Source organism: Saimiri boliviensis, chromosome 2 (genome assembly GCF_048565385.1).
Source record: "Saimiri boliviensis isolate mSaiBol1 chromosome 2, mSaiBol1.pri, whole genome shotgun sequence".
Taxonomy (NCBI): Eukaryota; Metazoa; Chordata; class Mammalia; order Primates; family Cebidae; genus Saimiri; species Saimiri boliviensis.
The window spans coordinates 198,501,207-198,525,117 of NC_133450.1; the positions used below are offsets into that span (position 1 = coordinate 198,501,207).

Below are 23,911 nucleotides of genomic sequence, written 5' to 3' on the forward strand. Positions count from 1 at the left end.
TCAGCTGAATAGCAACCATAGTCATGACTGTTAGTAGTAAGGAGAATACTAGCAATACTGCTAGAAAGCACTGGGCTTAGAAGTCAAGTTAGTTATAATGAAGAGCTAGTGTTCTGAGCTTATTGTATCCCATCTTCCTCTCTAGTTACAAAAGTAATTTTTCACAAATACTGACATTTTTATTAACTAAAAGTGGGTTCATTTTTGTATAATTACCAATATTTGCTATTGAATAACTTGGGTGGAGGAAGATTGATATGCAGTCAATTTATGAATTGGTAACTTGATGAATTGGGTAATCTTTGGTGAGCTCTGCACCCATTTTTTTCCTAAGGGAGAATGTACTTTCATTTCAGATAACCTCAATCCACAGAGTTCTTTTATTACATAAGTGTTTTGGAGACCTAAAAGCTTTTTTGTTATAATTTATATACCATGTTGAAACAATTTTACTTTTACCTTCTTTCTTTTCCTGTCTTCCTTCAATGTTGCATCTAAAATATTGTTTTTGACACTTTTAAAAAAAAAACAACAGTGTGGTTTCTTTAATGAAGTACTTTCAGAAGCCTAGTCTAAAAAGGGAAAAGTATAGCTGGTTAAAAAAGGGAAGAAGCCCTAAAGCTGGCTTCTTCCCATAGTACCTATGTGGCATCTGTGGATTCCCTTGAGTTCAGGAAATGGTTTAAAATTGCTGATTTCAAGATTGTTTGCCCCCTGCAAGATCATGAATATAGAGTTACATGTACTTTTTTTTTTTTTTTTTAACTTTGGGGCAAATGCAATGTTATATTTTCTCCTGAGCTTAAGATAAAACTTTTGAAAACACATAGACCTTTTGTAATCAGGCTGTTAACATTCTCTATCAGCTTGTATAAAATGAATCAGAAAGAAAATTATGATGTAGTTCTTTTTTCCTGAATTATCAGTTGACAATATTTGCAGTTTTACTTTCTTACTAATGACTCTTGCAAGTATTGTATAAGTATCCGCTTAGAAAACGTGGCCATTCCAAACCTTGAAGAAGTGAAAACATATATTTTTGTTATTCAGGATAAAGAGTATAAATGTTTAGTAATTTTTATTTGTTTCTATCCTTTATTTTGGAGAAGACTTCAACAACTATTCTGGAATTTTCCCCCCCTCACATTCTGTTTTGCTGTCCCCCTACCCAATGGCAAGAAACTACTTTCTTCCTTAGTATAAGTTTCACAGAATTTTTAATCTGTCCACATTCACCTTTGTTCATGCTGTCTGTTCAAATAGAACCTATGTCACTTTTTAAGTGTATTTTTAAATAAATACCTTTACAAAAAGGACCTTTGAAATCCTTTGGGAAGAAATAAACTAAGTCATGTTAATGTTATAGTTCTAGACCTATACTTTTGCTACTTAATATTATTCACTAAAAAGACAGTTGAAGTGGTCCTGAGTTCTTTGAAATTGTCTAATAAATCTGCTGATAGCAAGACATTTAAATAATGCAGAATGAAGTCACTGAATTATATGAAATGAATCATATGAAATGACTTTAAATTTTATCTGTATTCTTGTTTTGCCTTTGTCAGGCATTTCTATTCTAGTATTGATAGCTTATATTAAAATCTTCTAAACTGATCTTTTCTTAGGAAGAAAACTTCCAGTGCTATGTTGGAAAAAAATATTTTTATTGCTAATTAGTGGTGAGAATATAGTTATCCCATTTTCTCTAAATAATAACTTTAGGATAATCTTAACCAAAAAATCTTTTTTAAATGCAGTAATGCAATATAATTAAAAAGTTATTTTGAAAACATCTTTGGGACTTAATCTATTTTGAGTTTTTGAAAGTTAGTAAAGATCCCAATATTCTCAAGTTTTCCATATATCATATAATTTGATATAAGAGGAAGTCAAGGTGGATCTTGTCTATTCTAGTAGGAGAAATGCTTCATAATACTTGATGTTATCCTGTACATGGATTTGGACAATTGCCATTTCTTTCTTTCTTTCTTTCTTTCTTTTTTTTTTTTTTTTGAGACGGAGTTTCTGCTCTTGTTGCCCATGCTGGAGTGCAATGGTGCAGTCTTGGCTCACCACAACCTCTGCTTCTCGGGTTCAAGTGATTCTCCTGCCTCAGCCACATGAGTAGCTGGGATTACAGGCATGTGCCACCATGCCCAGTTAATTTTGTATTTTTAGTAGAGATGGGGTTTCTCCATGTTGGTCAGGCTGGTCTTGAACTTCCGACCTCAGGTGATCCACTTGCCTTGGCCTCCAAAGTGCTGGGATTACAGGTGTGAGCCACCGTGCCTGGCCACCATTTCTATTTTTAAGAAGGTAAGATTCAGAGCAAAAATACTCACTGTTTATAAAAAGGGTTATTTAGTTACGATTATAAGAAGAAACCTATCTTTGCTTTAAGTTTAATTGCAAAAAAAAGCTGTAACTCATTATCTTTCTTGAATTCTTTTTGTTTTGTTTAGTAAGTCTTGTCGCATCCTTTCTTATTTCAGCTGTGTGTTCTTTATATAAGCCTTGCTCAGTCTGCATGCCATTAGTGTCTTCAGCCTGCTCTGTATTGATAGCTTCTTACATTTCAGTGTTTATAATTGACAGTGCTCTTTAATAATAGTTTAGATTAAATTGAATGTTGTTATTTCTATAGCATAATTAGAAATCTTTTCAGAGGTTTCTTCCATGAATTGTAATTTTAGTTTATGAAACATTTACAATATAAAATATTTGTTTTTCTTTTTTCTTCTTGCTTATCTAGAAGTGGTACACCATCCCCAAAACGAACATCTGTAGGCTCCAGGCCACCAGCAGTAAGAGGCAGTAGAGATCGTTTTACTGGAGAATCATACACAGTGCTGGGTAGGATAAAACATAATTGTTCTTTATTATCTCAGATTAAAGGCATCAAAATCACACTGGTGGACTTTCCACTTAAAGTGACTGCCTGTATATTGAATAAATCTTTGCAAGAAGTTTTTCTCAATTGAAGCCTAATTACTTTGGGGAGTTTTCAGAGTGTCTTACTAATATTGATACTTTTAAAACTCTACTTTAGCTTAAATAGTGTTCCCACATATTTATACACATAAACCTGGAGGGGAGATAGTAAGGAAGAAAACCTCAGAAGCATTTTATATTCAGAAGAATAGCACTAAACATAAAGGTAAAATTATAGCAAGCACTTTGCATTTAGTGTCTGTGTGTTAACATGATTATTCTTATAGAAAAAGTACTTGAATAAAATTTTTGTGTCTTTTCTTGGGAAGAGTGATAGGTAAAACTATGTGACTCATAACGAAGAGATAAGAGTCAAATCTACCTTTCTGATCTTTTGTAGGAGACACTGCTATTGAAAGTGGACAACATTATTGGGAAGTCAAGGCCCAGAAGGATTGTAAATCCTACAGTGTAGGAGTAGCATACAAAACGTTGGGGAAATTTGACCAGTTGGGAAAGACAAACACTAGTTGGTGTATCCATGTCAACAACTGGCTACAAAACACATTTGCAGCAAAGCATAATAATAAAGTCAAAGCTTTGGATGTTACCGTTCCTGAAAAAATAGGTGTATTTTGTGATTTTGATGGGGGTAAGTTTATTTTTTCATACGTTATTTCATCATAGTTGCTTGAATTTCAGTACCTTTCACTGGTAAGCATCTATACAGGATTTCCATTTGTATTGTGGTAAGGACATTTTGATCAAGTAGACTTTTGATCACAATCATAATCACAGTTCTAGAATTGACTAGAATGGTATATGTGATGTCTGCCTGGAGCCCCACAAAAGCACTCATTTATAATATACTAAACCTGAAAGATTTTGCTAATTTTAGTCTTCAGCACTAACATTCCTTCTGTCCATTTTAATTCCTTCCTTACCATTTTATTACCTACCTCCAAAGAGTGGTAGTCAGAATTTTCTAGTTGAAGTAGACCTTAGAAATTACCCAACCCAGGATGAATACCCCATTTTACATGATGTGTTTATTACACATTGCATGCCTATATGAAAACATTTTATGTACTACTGTGTGCCTATGAAAATTTTTTTTAAAATTCAAGAAGATATGAGAGCCATATTTTCTACTATCATAGTAAATATAAGCTATACAGCAAATTTTATTGTGCCAAATCCCATCAAACTTGATATGAATGGAATGTTCTTAATTTTCAAGATGCTGTCTTTAAAGATGTTCTTCAGAATGACTCATGATATCTTTTTTATAAGGGCCAAAGGGGTTTTCCCCTAATATCAGAATTTATTACAGAACTATTAACACATTGTGGTCTAATCCAAAAAAGAAAAGAAAAGAAGTTACTCCATCTGACACACAGCATAAAATCATTGTTACATTATCTTTGCAGGTAGTTGGCACTCCTGTGCTTGAATAGCTTTTTAAAAAAATTTTTTTTTATTTTGCTTTAGGTTCTGGGGTACATGTGCAGGTCATGCAGGGTTGTTGCATAGGTGCATACATAACCAGGTGGTTTTAATAATAGTTTAGAACATTCTGCCTCTCTTCCCCTTTCATCTATATCTGTCATTTCTCCCCATGTTATCCCTCCCCACTGCCCCTTGAAGAACTTTTAATGTGAAGTTTACTGTGTTAGAAAGCAGGCTATTTCATTGTTGGACAGCTCTTGGTTAGAATATTTTTCTTAAGTTGACTCGTTTTGTCCCCTATAACTCTGGAGACTGTTGCTCTTAAATTTTGCCATCTGAATAAACACAGAATTGTATTTCCTCATTAATATTTGCATGATAATCCTTGTTTATTAAAAACTACGGGTATACTAACATTGCTTTTCTTGCCTTGTTTTTCCAGACCATATATTCTCTGTTATTAGCTGCTCCTGTTAAAATTTAATTTTTCCAAGTCTTTATCATCTCCTATGCCTGTCTTGTATGTCAGTGTTTTTCTTAAAGGTTGGTTATTAGAGTGGAATACATGACCTCTGACCAGCAAAGGGCAGTAATTTGGCTGTGCTACTTCTAATAATATGACTTAGCACTGCTGACCAGTATTGAGCTTGTAGTTACCCTAGTCCACTAGATCTTTTTTCATGGCATTATGTTAAATTATTTTTCTTCTTTTATTAGTCAGTTTAGAGTTTTGGGTTTTTTTTTTTTAGATGGAGTCTTGCTCTGTTGCCCAGGCTGGAGTGTAGTGGCACCATCTCAGCTTACTGTAACCTCCACCTCCCAGGTTCAAGCAATTCTCTGGCCTCAGCCTCCTGAGTAGCTGGGATTACAGGCATGCACCGCCATGCCTTGCTAATCTTTGTATTTTAAGTAGAGACAGGGTTTCACCATGTTGGCTAGGTTGGTCTTGAACTTCTGACCTCAAGTGATCCACCTGCCTCAGCCTCCCAAAGTGCTGGGATTACTGGCATCAGCCACCACGTTCGGCTAGTTTAGAGTTTTTAAAAATAACTCAATATTATGTATAACGTAAATGATGGCTATTACATTTACCTTTTTTAGTTTCATTTTAATAGATTTGGCCACGTTTCCCCTCCTGTTAAAATCATCTGAAAATTAACTTGATATTTATGTTTCGAGAAAAGTTTAAATCCCACTGAATTAGTTATTTCTTAAGCATGTTCTCTACAGTCATCTAATGTATAATAAATTTGAAGATGACATCATATTGAACTAAAGTAATCCCCTAGATGTTTTATCTCCAAGTTGACACTTAACCTAATAATACTAAATTTTGTTATTTTAGTAATATTGTGCCCAAATAATTCCATGAGCTATCAATTAATTTACTCAAAAAAGGAGAAAAAGTAGTTTTTTAGTGATGACATGTTAGTTTTGCTGTGTTGTTTTGTAACCTACTTTGAATCAGATAAATCATTTTCCTCAGGATAAATGGCAAATTTATTAGCACACATTTTCTTTTTCTTTTTCAACTACCAAGACAACATTTGCTTATTTTCTTTCTTTTCCCATGCTATGTGAGTCCACAAAGGTAGTAGTGAGATACAGTTTTTAGCCTAGAGCATAACATATGGCAAGGGGAAGTTGTATTGTGGAATAGGATCAGATTCTGAGAGCCTTGAAAAATAATAATGGAGTGGTCCTTAGTATTGGGGAGGGGTGGTTCTGCATGTTTTAGAACACTATAGTCATAAAATAATCTAGTTTTAGAAATATTAAAGTCCATGGCTTAAGCTGGAAGAGATTGAAAGCATAGAGAGCATAAGACTTTTCAGGAAGCAGTCTTCAAACAGTGTAGAGCAGGACTGTATCTCTTTTGTTAGCTATTAAGTCCTTATTGGCTGGCAAGTGCTTTTCACATAGGAAGCCCTTAATAAGTGTTTGCTGAGTAACTGGCAACAAGGATCTGAGCAGTGGAGAATTAAGAGTGGATTTGACAGTGTGGAAGTAGAATTCATAGGATTTTGTAACTAAATATGGATCAGCTGAGGAGAGACAAGTTGAAAATGACTTTGAGGTTCCAGCCAGTGTGATCAAGAGGATTACAGTGTCAACAGAATAGAGAGCATAAAGTTTTTTGGGGAAATGAAATGCCAGCAGGATAACCATATGGCATGTTTAGCAAGCATTTTGAAATTCAGTGCCAGAACTCGGCAGTTAAGTAGAGCTGATGGTAAATATTTGAGACAATATTACAGAATTGCTATTGAAGATTATACAGAACAATATATTTAAGCATTACTGTTCTGCTATTTACTAACTTTGTGATCAGAGTACTGAGTACTTTGCGTACGTTACCTCAAAATACTAAGCAACCTACATAATATTGTGCATACATACTAGTTTATTTTATCTTCCTCTTTGGTGGCAGTTGATTTATTAAGGAAGCATTATATAAAGAAAAAAGAGTGTGGACCAAGCAGCTACATTTAGAATAGGAAGAAAAGGAGGAGATTGTGAAGTTACCCCCAGAGTTATGATACAAACCAAGAGAGTGGTCATCAGAGAAGAGTTTTAAGAAGTGATAACAGTTGTAAGGATGCCATTAGGTTGGACAGTTTAAGAGGTCAGACAGCTTTTTTTTAGGGCATGATCCTATTGAAAGATATACTGTGAGGTGATTTTAAAAATTAGCAAAGCAGGTCAAGCATGGTGGTTCATGCTTGTAATCCTACCACTTTGGGAGTCTGAGGTAGAGAGAGGATTGCTTAAGCTCAGGAGTTCAAGACCAGCTTATACAAAATAGCAATACCCTGCCTCTATTGAAAAAAAAAATTAACAGAATTGAAGCAATGATAATTATACTGTGATTTCAGAGACTAGAGTGTGAGTATGGCTTCAGGTAGGTAGAAGACAAGGTTTACTAGAGTAAACTTTAATTGGTGATTAGCATTTGGGTGAGAGGATGGTTATAGAAAAAATAAGGAGGAAGAAATGGTCTTGGTTTATACTGGACTTATGAAGCCATTGTTAAATAATGATAAAGAAATAGTTTGCATTAAATAAGTAGAATAGTACCAGATTATAGAGATATTATGGAGGTCTTGAAAACCAGGGGAAGAAAATTGGATTGGGCTTTGAAAACTTAAGCATGTGTCCTTCTGATTTTCATGTGAGAATAATTAATCCAGTTCTCATAGTTTATAACAGAAATTAATGCCAACTTATATATTATTACTTTTTTACATGATTATACATTAGAATTAAATGTTACAATTTTTTGTTTAATTAGGCTTTTTTTCTTTCTTTTTTAGGTCAACTTTCATTCTATGATGCAAACTCGAAACAGTTGCTATATTCCTTTAAGACAAAATTTACTCAGCCACTACTACCTGGTTTCATGGTTAGTATGTTTTATATTTTATATATACCTAATGTACTTGGTTTGGCAACTGTAAGGAGAATATTCTATACCATGTATTTGGAAAAGAATATTTTATTTTTCCTTCATATTCTTCTCCCTTTCCCCAATTCACCCCTCCCAAATCTGTGATTTTCATATATTTTTGGTATATTTTATTGAAGTTAATACATGAAGTACACAAATCATAAATATGTAGTTTGGTGAGTTTTTGTAGGGTTGCACTCCAGTATGTAACCAGCACCTAGAACATTACGAGTACGTCAGAGGCTCTCTCTACTGTCCATTTCCAGTCCCTGATGGCCCTTCTCCAGCGTTAACACTGTACTGACTTTTAATACCCCAAATTTGGCCAGGTGCAGTGGCTTATGCCTGTAATCCTAGCATTTGGGGAGGCCAAGGTGGGTAGATCACAACGTCAGGAGATCGAGATCATCCTAGCCAACATGATAAAACCCTGTCTCTACTGAAAATACAAAAATTAGCTGGGTGTAGTGGTGTGTGCCTGTAATCCCAGCTACTCAGGAGGCTGAGGCAGGAGAATCGCTTGAACCCAGGAGGTGGAGGTTGCAGTGAGCCGACATCATGCCATTGCACTCCAGCCTGGTGACAGAGTGAGACTCTGGCTCAAAAAAAAAGAAAAAACAAACAAATTTACTTTACTTCATTTTCAGTTTTATATAAATAGAATCATACAGTATCTTTTTGACTCAACATTGTTTGTGGGATTTATCCATATTCTATGTGGTTATTTAGTTCATTCATTCTCATGAACTATAGCCGTATAGTTTCCTGTTCTGTGACTGTATCACAGTTTATACATTCTAATTTAGTTGTGTATGTGGGTGGTTTCCATTTGTGATTTTAAACAAATAGAACTGCTGTGAATATTTTTGTTCAGTCTTTTGATAAATGTATGTGTATATTTCCATTAAGTATACACCTATGATTGGGGTTGCTAGATGTATGGTACGTGTGTAATCAACTGTAATAGTACTGCCAGTTTCCCAGAGTGGTTGGTTATGCTAATTTACAACTAGCAGTATGTGAAAATTTGAGTTTCTTCAAATCCTTGTCAACACTTGGTAATACCTTTACAAAAAATTTTTGTCCTTCTAGTGGCTAATATATTATTTGCATTTCCTTGGGTATTAGCACTGTTGAGCACCTTTTTACATGTTTGTTGACTATTTGGGTATTTTTTTTGTGAACTGGCTATTCAGATCTTTTGCTTGCATTTCTATTAGGTTGTCTTCCTATTATGGATTAATTTGTAGGATCTTCTTCACTCTGGCTTTTCTTTTCCCTTGTTGGTATTGTTTGATAAAAAAAAGTTAATTTTGTTGAGTTTATCAATTTTTTCATTTACAGCTAGCACTTTTTGCATTCTGTTTAAGAAATCAGTATGCACTCCCAAGGTCATGAAAATATTCTTGTCTTCTAAAAGGTACATGTTGCATATTTAGATATAGACTGCATTTACAATGCAAGTACAATGTAGAATTGATGTGTTTGGTATGAAGTAAGGATCTAGGTACACTCTTGAATTCCCTATGGAATTCCATATTGACAAGATCATAGTGCATTGTCATCTTTGTACAATATTAGATGACTGTCTTAGTGTGCTATGCTGAATATATGTATGCACACCACACAGTAATTACATCCTATGTGATTGCAGGTCTACTCAATTTCAGGCTGATAAAAAAAAATCATGTTTCTCTGCACAAAATGAAACATGGCTTTGAATTTAATTTTTTAAGCAAATGTTACTGTTTTTTTCCAACTGGTAGCCCTCTGCATTTCTTTATAGGTTAGGCTCCTGTGGGGAGTTCTGGGATCCAGTTAAAGTTTCTGTTACTTTGGCTAGAACTTTTCTTAAATTTGGAGGCTACCTCTGTAAACCAAGATGGTGTATTTCAAATGCAAACTTACAATATTTTGCATGTGTGTTCTTGTATCATCATCCCTAATTGTAATTTCTCAACTATGAGGAGAAAGTTTTCAGAGTTTGAGTGGGTTTAAAATACAGTGCTTTAAAATCTCATTATCCATAATAATTATTTATTCTAGATACATTAAACTCTTAAGTTTAAAACAATACTAATAACCAGGACATCTACTTTTACTTTTACATTAAAGGTAAGTGATTAGTGACTAAAATTATTGCTTATGGAAACATAAAGATACTGGAAGGGTTGTTTCTTTTTTCTTTTTCTTTTTCTTTTTTTTTTGACTTTGTATAAGCCTCTGCTATATTATGCATTTTTGGATACTTTTCCATCAAGGACAAATTGTTTACCATGTGGAATGCAGAAAAATGTTTTCCAAGTCTTAGATGTACTTTTACAAAAAGTAGGTTTAATTTTTAATTTGAAGCTATATCGTGTGTATGTACTGAGTTTTTGTTTTTCATTCCAAATAATACTCTAATTATATTAGTAAATGTCGTAAGATTCTGCAAGAAGTTATTTTAAACTTGTTAAAAAATTTTTGCTTTCATTGAAGGCTTTTTTGATTACGTTAATGCTTGTTAAATGCTTTGTGTACAAGATTAATTTTAAGTCAGTTTTACTGAATTATAATTTATAGTATGATGCAATTCTGTGTTTTTTAGCAAATGCCTAAAATTGTAAAACCACCATAATGAAGATACAGCACATTTCCATCACCCTAGAAAATTCCTTTGTGTTCCTTTATAGTGGACCCTCCACACAACGAGCTCTAGCTATCAGTAACCAGTTCATAGTCCCTATAGTTTTGCCTTTTCCAGAACATCATATAAATAGAATTGTATGGTATGTAGCTTTTCAACTCTGTAGCATAATGCATTCAAAATTCATCCATTTTGTTGTGGTGTCACTATTCTCTTTTTCATTGCTGAGTATTTCATATATGTATGTAACACAATTCATTCATTCACCAGTTGAAAGACACTTGGGTTTTTCCCAGTTTGGAGCAGTTATGAATAAAATCACTATAAACGTTTACATATGGGATTTTTCCTTGGATAAATACCTAACAGTAGTAATAGGGTTGCTGTATCACATTGAAAGTATATGTTGAATGTCATAGGGAACTACCAAAATGTTTTCCAAAGTGGCTGTACCATTTTTTGCCTTCCTATCAATGATATGAGAGTTGGTCATATCCTTGCTATTATTTGGTATTAACAGATTCTTTGTTGTTGGTAAGCCATTTTAATAGGTGTGTAGTGGTATTTCATTGTGTTTTTATTTGTACTTTCCTAATGACAAATGATGTTTCATGTGCTTATTTGCCATTCATATAATTTCTTTGAAGTTGCGGTTAAAATTCTTCGCTTGCTTTTTAGGACTTATTTGTTTTCTTATTTTTTATTCTACTTTATTTTTAAGACAGGGTCTCGCTCTGTAACCCAGGCTAGAGTACAGTGGTGCAATCATAGCCCACTGCAGCCACAACTGCCTGGGCTCAGGTGTTCCTCCCACCTCAGCCTCCTGAATAGTTGGGACTACACCAGCTATTTAAAAGGTTTGTTTTTTTTTTTTTTGGTACAGCTGGAGTTTTGCCATGTTGCCCAGGCTGGTCTAAGAGTCCTGGACTCAAATGATCCGCCAGCCTTGGCACCGCAAAGTACTCAGATTACAGGCATGAGGCACTGTACCTGGCCTTGTTTTCCTATTTTTAAGAGATTTATACAGTTTGGATGTGAATCCTTTATCAGATATATGCTTTGCAAATATTTTCTCTTGGTTTATGGTTTGCATTTTCATATTCTGAATGTTTCAAAAAGTTTTTCATTTCGACATGAAGTCCAATTTAGTAATCTTTTTTCCCTTTTATGGGTAGCACTTAGCCCAACTCAGAGTCACAAAGGGTTTATATTTTCTTCTCGAAGTTTGACAGTCGTAGGTTTTACATTCAGGTTCATGATTATTTTGAGTTAATTTTTGTGTAAGGTATAAAGTATGGCTTGAAGTTCATTTTTGTGTGTCTATCCAATTGTTTCAGTACCATTTATTGAAAAGACTGACTTCCATTGATTTCTTTTTGCATTGATCATGCTAGATTTTGAGTAAATATTTTTCTAAACCATTTAAATAATTTCCAAAAAATAATGTAGTAGTTTTACAATCAGAAAGTTGCTTTTGTATTTGGGAGTTATCATTACTGAGCCTGCTAGTTTTGAAAATTTAGAATGTTGATTATATAGCTATGAATTTCACAGTTCAGTAGATTCTTGGGTACAATAATCTAGTTACTTAGTAATATCGAACACTTAAGGATATAATTGAAGGTGAGGATACGTTAAAAAAACATTGCCCTTTAAGCTTGTGTCTGCTATTAATACATACAGGGTAGTTGATGTAGTGTCAGTGATCCATATTTTCATATTTTAATTCTTTTGACTGTGTCCCAAATCTTATTTCTCACTTCATTGAATCATTGCTGCTCTGTTTACAAGCAAAGCAGTTTTATCTTTCACAAAGTCATTCACATTTTTGATGCGTAATAGAACATGGGAAGTACATCTCGATATTGTGATTTGCATTTTTGTCAGGAGTTCCTCTTAAAGAATTATAAAAGAGTTCTTGTTGTTAACAAGGTAGGGAAGAAAACAGTAGATTTTACTGTTAACAGAGGGGTGTTAGATTTTTATAGTCTCAGGCCATATCTAATTATCAAAACCAAAAGCATAATTGGGAAGTAAGTTGGTGCTTTGTATGCTTCCCTTGGTTGTGAAGGTTGGCATCAGTAATGATAGGTAATATCTTTTCCCTAGATTAATCCAATTAAGTTTCTCAATTTCTGTAGCCCTGAGTTCCTTTCTTGGGTGCAGCTTCAGTTGGTTCAGCTACCAGCAAGACTTCCTCTGCCTCTGTGGTTCTTAAATAATTCTGAGTTAGTCTTTCCATTTCCCCTCAGCTCAAATATGATGGTTACCTGTTTGAGAATGATTGATGCTCATATGTGTGGCATTTTGCCACAAATGGAAATTTTAAAATCACTAAAGTTCTAATTTGATTTGAAATCTGACAGGTTTTTTGTCTTTTCTTAGGTATGGTGTGGTGGACTTTCTTTGAGTACTGGGATGCAGGTTCCAAGTGCTGTGAGAACACTTCAGAAAAGTGAAAATGGAATGACTGGTTCAGCTAGCAGCCTGAACAATGTTGTTACTCAGTAATGTCTAATCAGAATACGTTTACCCTCCCACTTGATTGGGTGGCCTTTTCTGTGCAGTTACTAATCACAGGAATTTGTGAGTAGTGAAAATCAGGTTTGCTGTGTTCTGCTTTGAGGCCTGGAATTTGTTATCATTAAACACCAAGTATGAAGCATTTGCAGGAACCTGCTGTGCAGTATCATAGAAGCAAGCAGATACCAAGCAAGAAGCTGAGGATTGAAGAGTAAATGGAGGGAAGGGCAGTGTTTAATTACCATAAAAAGTCATTTTTATATTTCTTGGATTACTTTGACTGTTCTAATATGTTTAATTACATATGGCAACCCTAAGTCCTGGGGAGAAAAGCTTTTACGTCATGCCTTCTTTCTTCTGTACTTTGTCTTTTTTTTTTTTTTTTTGAGATGGAGTTTCGCTCTTGTTACCCAGGCTGGAGTGCAATGGCGCGATCTCGGCTCACCGCAACCTCCGCCTCCTGGGTTCAGGCAATTCTCCTGCCTCAGCCTCCTGAGTAAGTGGGATTACAAGCACGTGCCACCATGCCCAGCTAATTTTTTGTATTTAAGTAGAGACGGGGTTTCACCATGTTGACCAGGATGGTCTCGATCTCTTGACCTTGTGATCCACCCGCCCTGGCCTCCCAAAGTGCTGGGATTACAGGCTTGAGCCACCGCGCCCGGCCCACTTTGTCTTTTTTTAAAACCCTGTTACTACTTATTATTTAGTTCTTACACAGAAGCTTTAAAAATACATAGTCCTCTAAGGTTTTATAAAAATTAAAATCATATGTTGGGAATGATAAAAAGGTTTTCAAATGGTTTATTTTTCCTCTTTTTAAAATAAGTTTTACAAAAGAATCCTCTTTTGTTTATTTAGTAGATTGTATATCATTTTCTTTTTTCCAAAATACTGTGATAAGAAGTTTCTAGACACAACAGTTTAATCTTACCTTTAGTAGTTTGGTAAAATTCCCACTTGAATGTGGCACTAACTGGTAATAATTATGCTGATTTTTAACATCTCTAATAGCAATGAAAGTTTATTAAAGTTACATAGAGGATTGAAAAACATACTACTCAATTTTTATCTAAGAAGGATAGGTTATAAAATGAGGTACCTAAATACTCAATGTATATATTCTTTTGAATAACATGTGGAATGCTTTAAGCAATTGTTTTGAAAAAAAATCTGCATATCTTTGACTTAATTGGCACACAGGTTTTTCAAGCAACCATTCATTCAGAGGTTATTTTTCTGTCCATCCTTTGCTACATTTTCTTTTTAAAGAAATGTTAATTATTTCAAAAATTGACATAGATGTCTTTCCCAGACTTGGGGCAAAACCCATGGTTATTAAGCAGAACATAACTATTCTTAAAAAGTCAGTTGTAATTTGTAACTCACATCCTTTGAGCTAAACTAAAAGTTAAAATGACAGTATTTAATGATTCCTTGGGCATTTTTAAGAGGTCTGAATTTGTTTTTCTTAATTTTTGAAACTTTTCATTTCTCGTTGTTTTTTTTCATTCTCATTTTAAATATATTGTGCTATGATAACCTTCCTCCAGGGATTGACCATTACTGCCTACATTTGAGTTGCTTTCTACATAAAGACCTGTGTCATAGTATTAATAATAGCTCATTCTCTCTAAAAATTTACTGCTTACTGCTAGGATGTTTTATTCCCTTGATAAAACAAATGTAAATGAGGAGTTTTATTTGAATTAGAGTATTGTTTTTCCAGAGGGCATTAATATCTGCACTATTATCTAATGACATGTTGGTAATTTTAAAGACTGCAAGGCAGAGAATGAAATATGCCAGTAGATATTCTTTCGATTCTCCAAGGAAATATAATTTTGGTTTTTGTTCCTCATAGAGAATTTGAATGAAATTTTCAGACGTTCTGTTTCCTATAGAGGGGCTATTCCAGGATCTAAGTAAATGGAAATTTATAATGCCCTTCATAGACTCAAACCTGAAAGCAGAAATTTTTAGTAGTTGAGTTGCTTTAAGTGAATTTTAGCAAATATGGTACAGAAAAGGCCAGATGCTCTTGTATAAAAAGTTTTTACTACTGTCTTATATAATTGTTTCTTCTCATTAATTCAGTGCCTTTTTCCTCTAAGCATACTCTTGGTCCCTGACCCATGCAGTGTCAACTGATGTTTAAGCTACAGGGCATTATGTTAAAGTGGTGAGGGCCCTTTGCTGCAGGGGCGTGGGGGAAAGCATATATGAATCAGGGGCTGGAGGAGTGTACATGATTCTTGTGCTCATGTCGTCATTTGAAACTCTTCACTTAAAATTTTCTAATATTCATTTGGAAAACCTCTCCAGTGGAGAGGTTTCATCTCTAAGAGGCTTTGTAGTAATAGTATAAGTTCAGTAAATCCAGAGTCCAAATTCTTGTCACATATATTACTTGATATTAAATTATGCAGTTATTAACTTGAAAATAAGAATCTGAGGATTTCTTCTTACTGTCCTTCTTAAAGGTCTCTAAAATTAAAGAATAAGATATGTGGGGTTTTTTGGTTTAAGATGTTTTTAGTTTATTTGTTGTTAAGTTAAACTGAAAAAAGTTTGTCATCCTCATTCCAAACTAAAAACTAATCAAATATAGTGACTATATAAATAATCTTAAAATAAGGTAACTATTAACCATAATATATAATATTCTCATTGACATTTGAATTTAAAAATACTGAGCTCTTGCTCAGTTTAATACATTATAGAAAATATTAAACCCTTTCAGACATCCCTTGTTACTTATTTAGTTTTTGTTTCCACAGGTCAAACATGATTGCTTTCTATAAAAGAAATGCTTGAGAGGTTGACTATAATGGATATATCACAGGTGTAAAGCAGTTGTTTTATAAAAACATGGATTTAGTATGGCATTTCTCTTTTAGCAACTGAATTCCAAACCCGTTTTATTAAACTGGATATAGAAATGAAGGAGCTGCCTTAACTATAGAAAAAAGTTTTTGACAATTCATTTTGACTCTGATGGCTGACCATGTCACATTATATCTTTAAATTTTGGTAAATATGTAGATACCAAGCATTAATAACTAATGCATAGAGAAATTTAATATACAGCAATTATTTGAATGTCCCAGGCATAAGGTAAACTAATTGTAAGTATTAAAGACATGCCTGTCTGTATATGGATTGCATTGATGGCATCTGTATCATCCTGACAAATCGTGAACTACTGCTGTACAGCTAGACTTGGCCTATTTACTCTGTACTGAAAACAGTAATTTTATGAAAAGAGACATATTGGTTTGCTGTTATTTACTTATTTATGAAATTAAAGCATGAATAATATGTATAATTTGAATTTTTGTGACTGATCCTTGGTGGTATAAATAATAAAAGTAAATGGAATGGAATCTTTTAATTAGGCTAAGATACGCTATTTCATGACTAGAATGATTAATTTTTCTCTATATACTTTGTCCATAAAATTATAATTAAGTAATTTTATTGTTTCTTACGAAAACAATTGGAAAAGTATATGGAAAATGATTATTTCAAAGAGTATTTATTTAAAGAGGAAAGTGTAGACTTCTTACTATAAAATATGTGATTCCAGGCTTAAGAAATTAATTATATTTTAAAATAATTATTTTTTAAAACGTGATTTGTTTTTAGAAGATCAGTCTCCATTCATTGGCTAATTCATACAACAAATATTTGAGTGTTTGTGATATGGCAGCAAAGATGTGATGATTACTTTGTATGCACATTAACCAAAACCAATGAAGTTTGATGTACTGTGCATATAGTTTTGCAGCTTTTTGAGTAGTGTGACAGAGTTTGCATCTTAAAAATGTTTTGCTAATAAGTCAGAAGTTTAAAATGTTTTATAGTTTGCTAGAAAAAATCAAATTAACTGCATATAAATGGTTCTGTTTTATATAGTCACATGTAATGAGTCTGAAAAAGTTTCTTCTTTGATTTTGTGTTTACTCTAGATATATTCTTTTAGGGAAGTGTATGGTCAACATAAATTTACTCAGTATGCAGATAATCATAATGTTTATTTTTAACCAAAATATACATTTCATAATGTTGGCATTGGAGTATTATAAGAGATCATGAATGTTTCCTGAAGTATCATGGCAAGATTACCTCACATTCAGTATAGATTAGTTTTATGTGTATCTTACAGTATGCACATTCTTCAGTTATTTGTGATCCTGATATGTCACATATAATAGCTTTGTTACCTGGAGTATTTGATTAACCTAAACAGTTTAGGCATTTTTAATTAGTTGGAGTTTAAATTGATTACATTTGATGTATGTTGTCTTCATTGAAAAGATACTGTTGGACATGCCATATCAAAGTTAGTATTCACTTATAAATAAATACCAGAATTTGCCAGAGTACACTTTTCTATTCAGATGACTTAATTATTAAATAAAAGAATATAATTTCTGGGTGAATATAAGATACTGACTTCAGATTCATCATCATTTAAGCGAAGTGAGTTTAAACTGACTCCTTTCCTTAGTGGTACCCATTCAGTGTCAGCTGGTCCATGGGAACGGCCATGTGGAGGATTTCACAGCATGTGAGGCAGAAGGCAGGTGAATGTGTTTGCTTTGGCCTGGAGCTTATTAAGTTTTGCTAGTGTTAAAATAATTCAAATAGTAAGTGGTAACACACATTTTTGTTAGTATTGGAACTTTTTGGAGAACATAAGGGCCATGAGAATGCATGATTTTTAACATTTCCTATGTATCTAAGGTACCAAAGCACTGAGTCTATTTTACCTATTAAGGGAGACTCTTTAAAATCAACTTTATAACTAATTCATACTATAAGACAGATAATAGCTAAAGTTTTGAAATAATTTATATTAAAATCCACAAGTCTTAAAAATCCCTGGATACAATATAAAAAGGATTTTGGCTTATTGCAGTATTTAAAATTAATCACCTTAGCTCTACCATGTACTAGACCTATGACCTCTACATAAATCGTTTATCATCTTTGGGCCTCTATTGCCTTATTTATAAAATAATTATAAGTTGTACAGCCTACCTCACAGGGCTGTTGTGAGGAATAAAATGAAATGGAGTATGTGAAATTGCTTCAGCAGCAGTAAAGTGCTTTGTAAATGTAAAGTGTTCTTTTTGGATAATAGTGGATATTTAAGTGTTTGGATAATTCTAGATTGCATCTAGTTTGATAAAGCATGTGCTTAATGTGGTATCACCAGTGATTTCAAACATGACTTAAAAAAAAACCCCAATTAAAATGCTCATTAATATTCATTTAGTTTGTGCATGATTTGTGGCCTTTCTATATTTTCTCAAGCTTATTTCGCTAGGAAAAAAAAAAAGCTTTCTCACAGCATTGGTGTGTCAGTGTAGAATAGTGGCATAAACAAACAAAGGGATTAAGCTACATTTCCTTGCTGGCATTTGCACTTTGAAGTTAGCGTTGCTTAGTGCCACATGCAAAGAGTGAATTGGGTCTAAACAATTCTTTCCAAACAACCAAATGGCTGGGCAGTTTGTTGTCACTGGATAAATTATATAAAATGTAACCACGGAACATTTGACAACTTCATTGCATTGTTATTTAATAAAAAAAGATGAAGCATTTCAAAACCATGTTAGTTAACCTGGATATCTCTTGGTATCTCTCCTGACATATTTGTTTTGCTTTAAATTGGATTAAATGGTTTACAGGTTATCTGAATCTACAGATTTAGTATGTCTATTATCTGGACATGGTTTTGCTATGCAGCTGTGATAATAAAAATTCTAATTCCTCAGGTTTAGCCTTTGTGTTATGGATGAAGACCTTTAATGAACTACTTAGGATATACTCAGTGCTGCACAATAGTATTTTAATAAGCACATTGCCTCATTTTCCTTAGAAACAAGTCAAAGCCTTTTTTAAATGTTTTTTTAAATTTAAAAATAGGATATTCAAAGTGGAGTAACTTGTATTTTGAAATGATTTTATGTTCTGTATAGAATGTCCCAGTTAAGATTTTACAGAAGCATCTGGAATATCTCATTAAAAATTTAAAAACATTTTTCCTGCTTTCTTTTGCTTCATTGCTTTATTTTATTAACTTTTATTTAAGTATAAATACAATATGCTGTTGGGGATGAGAATATTAAAAAAGTCATAGTTCCTTTGCCTAAAACGCTTAAGATTTTAGAGCATTACTGTTCAACAGAATTTTATGCAATTATGAAAAGTTATTTGTGCAGTCCAATACAATAGTGACTAGCCGTAGGCTGCTACTGAGCACTTTAAATATGGTTAGTGCACTAAGTAAATGAATTCTTAACTTTAATTAATTTAAACATGAAGAGTTGCATATTGCTAATAGCCACTGTTTTGACCAGTGTACCTACAGATGGAAAATGCAACATGCTATATAAGTTAACTATAATATAACTTATGAATTTGGTTTCTTTGGATCTTGCCACATGTTGGCTTACATTTTGGTAAATGGTAACTAAGAGAAGCAGAACCTAAACCTTTTTTAAATTCCTGTTCTAACTTGAAAACAGTTGAGAAGAAAAAAAAAATCAGGGAGACTGAAGCTCCTGTAACTAAGAAGTTATGTAAGAAGAATGAAAGGAGACTAGATAGTCTTGTCACAGGAAGAAGAATGAACAAAAATTGAGAAACCACTATAGAAGATGGAAAGTGAATGGTTGCATTTCTGGAGAACAATTTTGGCAATACCAAGATTTTTAAATGCACATACTCCTTAATTTCTAAGTATTTCTCTTACATATATACTCACCAAAAAAAGCCAATATTCATTGCAGTATTATCATAGCAAATAGTAGCAACCTAATTATTAATCGAAGACATACACATTTGGATGGCCTTGGAGGTAAATTCCTTTTCTTTTTTTGGTGGCAAGGCAAAGAACTGGTTAAAAAGCCCTAAGTTGCCTCAACCAAAGAATGTGATAACAGAATTTTGAAGGCTCCTCTTCTAACTTGCTGCAGCAACAAATTACCATTATTAAGCAGTGGTGTAGATATTGTATATTCTGCACATTCCCCTCCCCCAATAAATGTTATATAGACCATTATGACAGTTGGCTTACTTAACTAGAGCCCTTTCCTTGGTATACCAGCCCAATTGTGCCTGGCTGGGATTTCTGTGGCATAAGAGCTCAGGCTATTATATACACTCTACTTTTCTGCCCAAGCTTTCCTTACTAAACCCCATTTTACACTTACAGTGCATGGTACTTGTTTTTTTTTGTTGTTGTTGTTTGTTTGTTTGTTTTTGCACAAGGTCAGCACAACAGCAGATGGTTAGACTGTGGTATTTCCATGTGCTCTTACACAGCTGTTAAAGGACATGCTGTTAACGGAAGTGTATTTAACCGTGATATGATTAAACAGTCATCGAGCAATATATAGAGTATGATACCATGAGTGTGTGCATGCACTTATACTTGGGTAAGAGGGGACCCTGACCTGATCCCCACACACTTGCTGTGCCCTCTTCATGGGGTGAAAAACTGAGCCAAGAGATTATACCTACTTGGAATGCATATTCCTTTACCCACTTCTATACTATGTTATTGAAACAGTCTTTCATTGTCTAACACCCTGGGTTCTTGTCCTACCTCCAAGACGATTATGGAGTGTGGACACAAAGGTGAGGTTAGAACAAAAGTTTAGTAAGTGAAAGACAAAAGCTCTGCCAGCAGAGAAGGGGTCCTGAACAGGAGCACTCACCGTGAGGCTGGAGTCCAGGGTTTTTATGGACGGAGGGGACAGCCCGCAGACTAAAGAATATGCTTAGTCTGTGGGCTGTCTTGGTGAACGTGTGACTCAGCTTGGCCTGGGACCAGTCAGGAGCTGAAACGATGATTCACAGATGCTGCGTAGCCTGGCCCAGGACCTATCAGAAGCTAAAGTCAAAGTGTGGCTCGGGACCAATCAGGGGTTGAGGTGACAATGCATAGAATCCAGACTTAGAGTCCTAATAAAGGAAAGTAGAGTACCCACTGGAACCTACTGGATACCACTGTGCCCATGCCTACAAAAGGAAAAGAAACTTTCCTGGGAACCTGCTGATTATACAAAGGACAAAGTCATTTCTATGCCAGGCCTTGTTCCCTTATCTGAGTGAGCTGGAGGTTTGTGCAAGTTTTTATCCAAATGGGCTGTAGGTTTTTCTATCTGTGCAGCCATGGGCATGTCTCCAGGCACAACACCCTGTGCTAGTTCCCTTGTTGGTGCCTGCAGCTTGAGTTTTTTCCCAGGCTGCTTTTTATATTATGTGGGGATAGGGTATGGACCCATGGGCCAAGGGTTCTCCGGAACCCTTCCCTTGTTACCTACCTAAGGCAAGCTAACTAATCTGATCCCCACACTCTTGCTGCACCTTTCTTCATGAGATGAAAAATTGAGGAGCCAACAGATTACACCTATTTGGAATGCATGTTCCTTTACTGACTTCTATACTGCTATCAGATAGCCAGGACCCCAGAATTTCTTGCCCAGTCAGCCTGAAGCTTGCCTCGAGGATATGTGCAGGTCTCTTGTCCAAGTCCATCCAGATGCATATACCCCTATGGCTGGCAGTTTGTGGGAAGTGCAGATGAAGCTTTTTGTGCAGACTGAGTTGTCCACATGCATGCATGACAGGCCCCTCGTGGCAGGCTGAAGCTAGAAGTAAAAAGATCCAGGGGCTCAGGGGAGGGCAGGCCAACCTACTTTCACTTTCTGGTACACATTTGAAGAATCTGCAGATTGCATATTTGAATCTAGATTTCTGTTCCCTGAGAATAAATACGTGTTGAAGTAGAAGAGTATAACATCTTATTTGTTGCTTAACACTCAGCTGTTTAGACACTGAAAATATGTCAGGGTTGGCTTCCATTTGTATTCTTGCCCCAGACCCTACAAATGTTAGGAGTGGGCTAGGGTGCTTGGATGTGTGCAGAGCTGAGTGGTTTATAGAACATGAATATTTACTTATAAGGGAGGCTGTTTTATGCATCCTTATACCCACTCTTTCAACTGAATTTGCTAACTAGATTAAAGCATACTGACTGACGTCTGCCATGAGCTGAGGGCTCACATTTGACCTCTCGGTATGCTTGAGAAGTAGTAATGCCACCAGTTGAGTTGTATATTTACCTTCAGTTATGTTTGTTCCCAAATCTGCTTATGCAGGTGGCAGTCATAGTTGTAATTATGTAAATATGTAAACCAATTATATAATGTAAATATATAAATATGAAACAAGTATGAAAAGTTACTTATAAGGAAAGTGGGGGAACTATTATAGATGAAGTGTTTAACAAATTGCTGAGAAGTTAGTTGTGGCCAAAGTAATTGAGTGATGGAGAAGATTTTTGATTAAAATTCCAGGACTCGGCTGGGCGCGGTGGCTCACGCCTGTAATCCCAGCACTTTGGGAGGCCGAGGCAAGTGGATCACGAGGTCAAGAGATCGAGACCATCCTGGTCAACATGGTGAAACCCCGTCTCTACTAAAAATACAAAAATTAGCTGGGTGTAGTGGCGCCTGCCTGTAATCCCAACTCGGGAGGCTGAGGCAGGAGAATTGCTTGAACCCAGGAGGCGAAGGTTGCAGTGAGCCGAGATCGCGCCATTGCACTCCAGCCTGGGTAACAAGAGCGAAACTCCGTCTCAAAAAAAAAAAAAAAAAAAAAAATTCCAGGACTCCACATTCATCTTCCTTCACTTGTATCTTTAAATTCCTCATCCATTTTACAGAAACAGAAACAAGAAATGATGGATGATGCATTATGTCTGTAGTTTTGTAAGAAAAACAGTGAGATACTCCAATCAATTGGTCCATACTTAAAATGAACTTAGTTCAAATCAGAAGATTGGCCATTGTAACCCTGTACTGAAACTGCCTTTTTAAAAGATTTATTCAGAACTAGATTTGTTATACACTTGAGAAGTATTTACTTCTAAGAACCTGATAATTTTTCCCTTTTCCTGTTACTTTTAATTTCCAAGTATACAGACAAGTAAAAAGCCAGTGCTTTGTGCTCATCACCTAGGTTGTCAATTGTTAACATTTTTCCATCTTTGTGCCATCTATTTTGTTTTAAAATGTCACCTTTAAGTATGCTGAATGAATCAATTATGGCTTTTTAAAAACAGCCACATTCTGTTAACATTCTTTGCAAAATTAACAGTAATTCTGTACTATTATCTAATGGATCAGTCAATACTAAAATTTCAGTTGTCTCAAAAACATCTTTTTATGGTTAGCTTGTTCAAATCATCTAGACAGGGTCCACACATTGTACTTCATTAAACCTCTCAAATATTTGATTTTTTTTGTAGTTCCCTCTTCTGCTTTTAAATGCCATTGATTAAAAACACTGAGGCATTTGTCTTGTAGAACGTCCTGTTTTCCGAATTTAACTGGTTGCTTCTCTATATCCTGTGTTAGATCTAGAATTTGAGTAAATACAGGTTCAATTTTTAGGCAAGAATCCTTCACAGGTGTGGCTGCATACTTTCCATCGCATCAGGAAGTACATAATATATGCTTGTCCCAAACTTAGTGAGATTAAGATTCATCAATGCGTTCAGGTGCTGCCAGTCTATTATGAAGTTCCCCAGCAACCTTTCACCTTAATTTTAGCATCTACTGATGTTGCCCTTTCTATTATTTCATTAAAAGTTGCAAAATTGTGATTGTTTTATCATTCTCCATTTATTAGCTGGAATTCTTATAAGTATTTTGGTTACACTGAAATTCCGTTCACAAAAGAAAGGCAGGATAAATGCCTGATGTTTTCCCTTTATCAGGTTTCAGAATATTTAATCTTCAACCTGGCAACCTTCAATCACGACTGAATTTTATTTATTTATTTATTTATTTATTTATTTATTTATTTATTTATTTATTTTTGAGACGGAGTTTCGCTCTTGTTACCCA

General features: G+C 34.6%; 1 protein-coding gene across 6 annotated transcripts in view; it reads left to right on the forward strand.

Moving 5' to 3' along the window:
- FSD1L (fibronectin type III and SPRY domain containing 1 like) overlaps positions 1-18,268 on the forward strand; it is an 83,816-nt gene extending 65,548 nt beyond the window's left edge. For 4 of the 6 annotated variants that reach the window (XM_039475018.2, XM_039475019.2, XM_074395118.1 and 1 more), the window contains 4 exons: positions 2,753-2,853; positions 3,332-3,583; positions 7,695-7,783; positions 12,843-18,268. In XM_039475018.2, coding sequence (XP_039330952.1) covers positions 2,753-2,853; positions 3,332-3,583; positions 7,695-7,783; positions 12,843-12,968 — 568 coding nt within the window. In that variant the 3' untranslated portion in view covers positions 12,969-18,268. The remainder of the gene's footprint in view (positions 1-2,752; positions 2,854-3,331; positions 3,584-7,694; positions 7,784-12,842) is intronic. The other 2 variants (XM_039475020.2, XM_074395120.1) reach the window with 1 other exon arrangement.
- Positions 18,269-23,911: the final 5,643 nt, after the last annotated feature.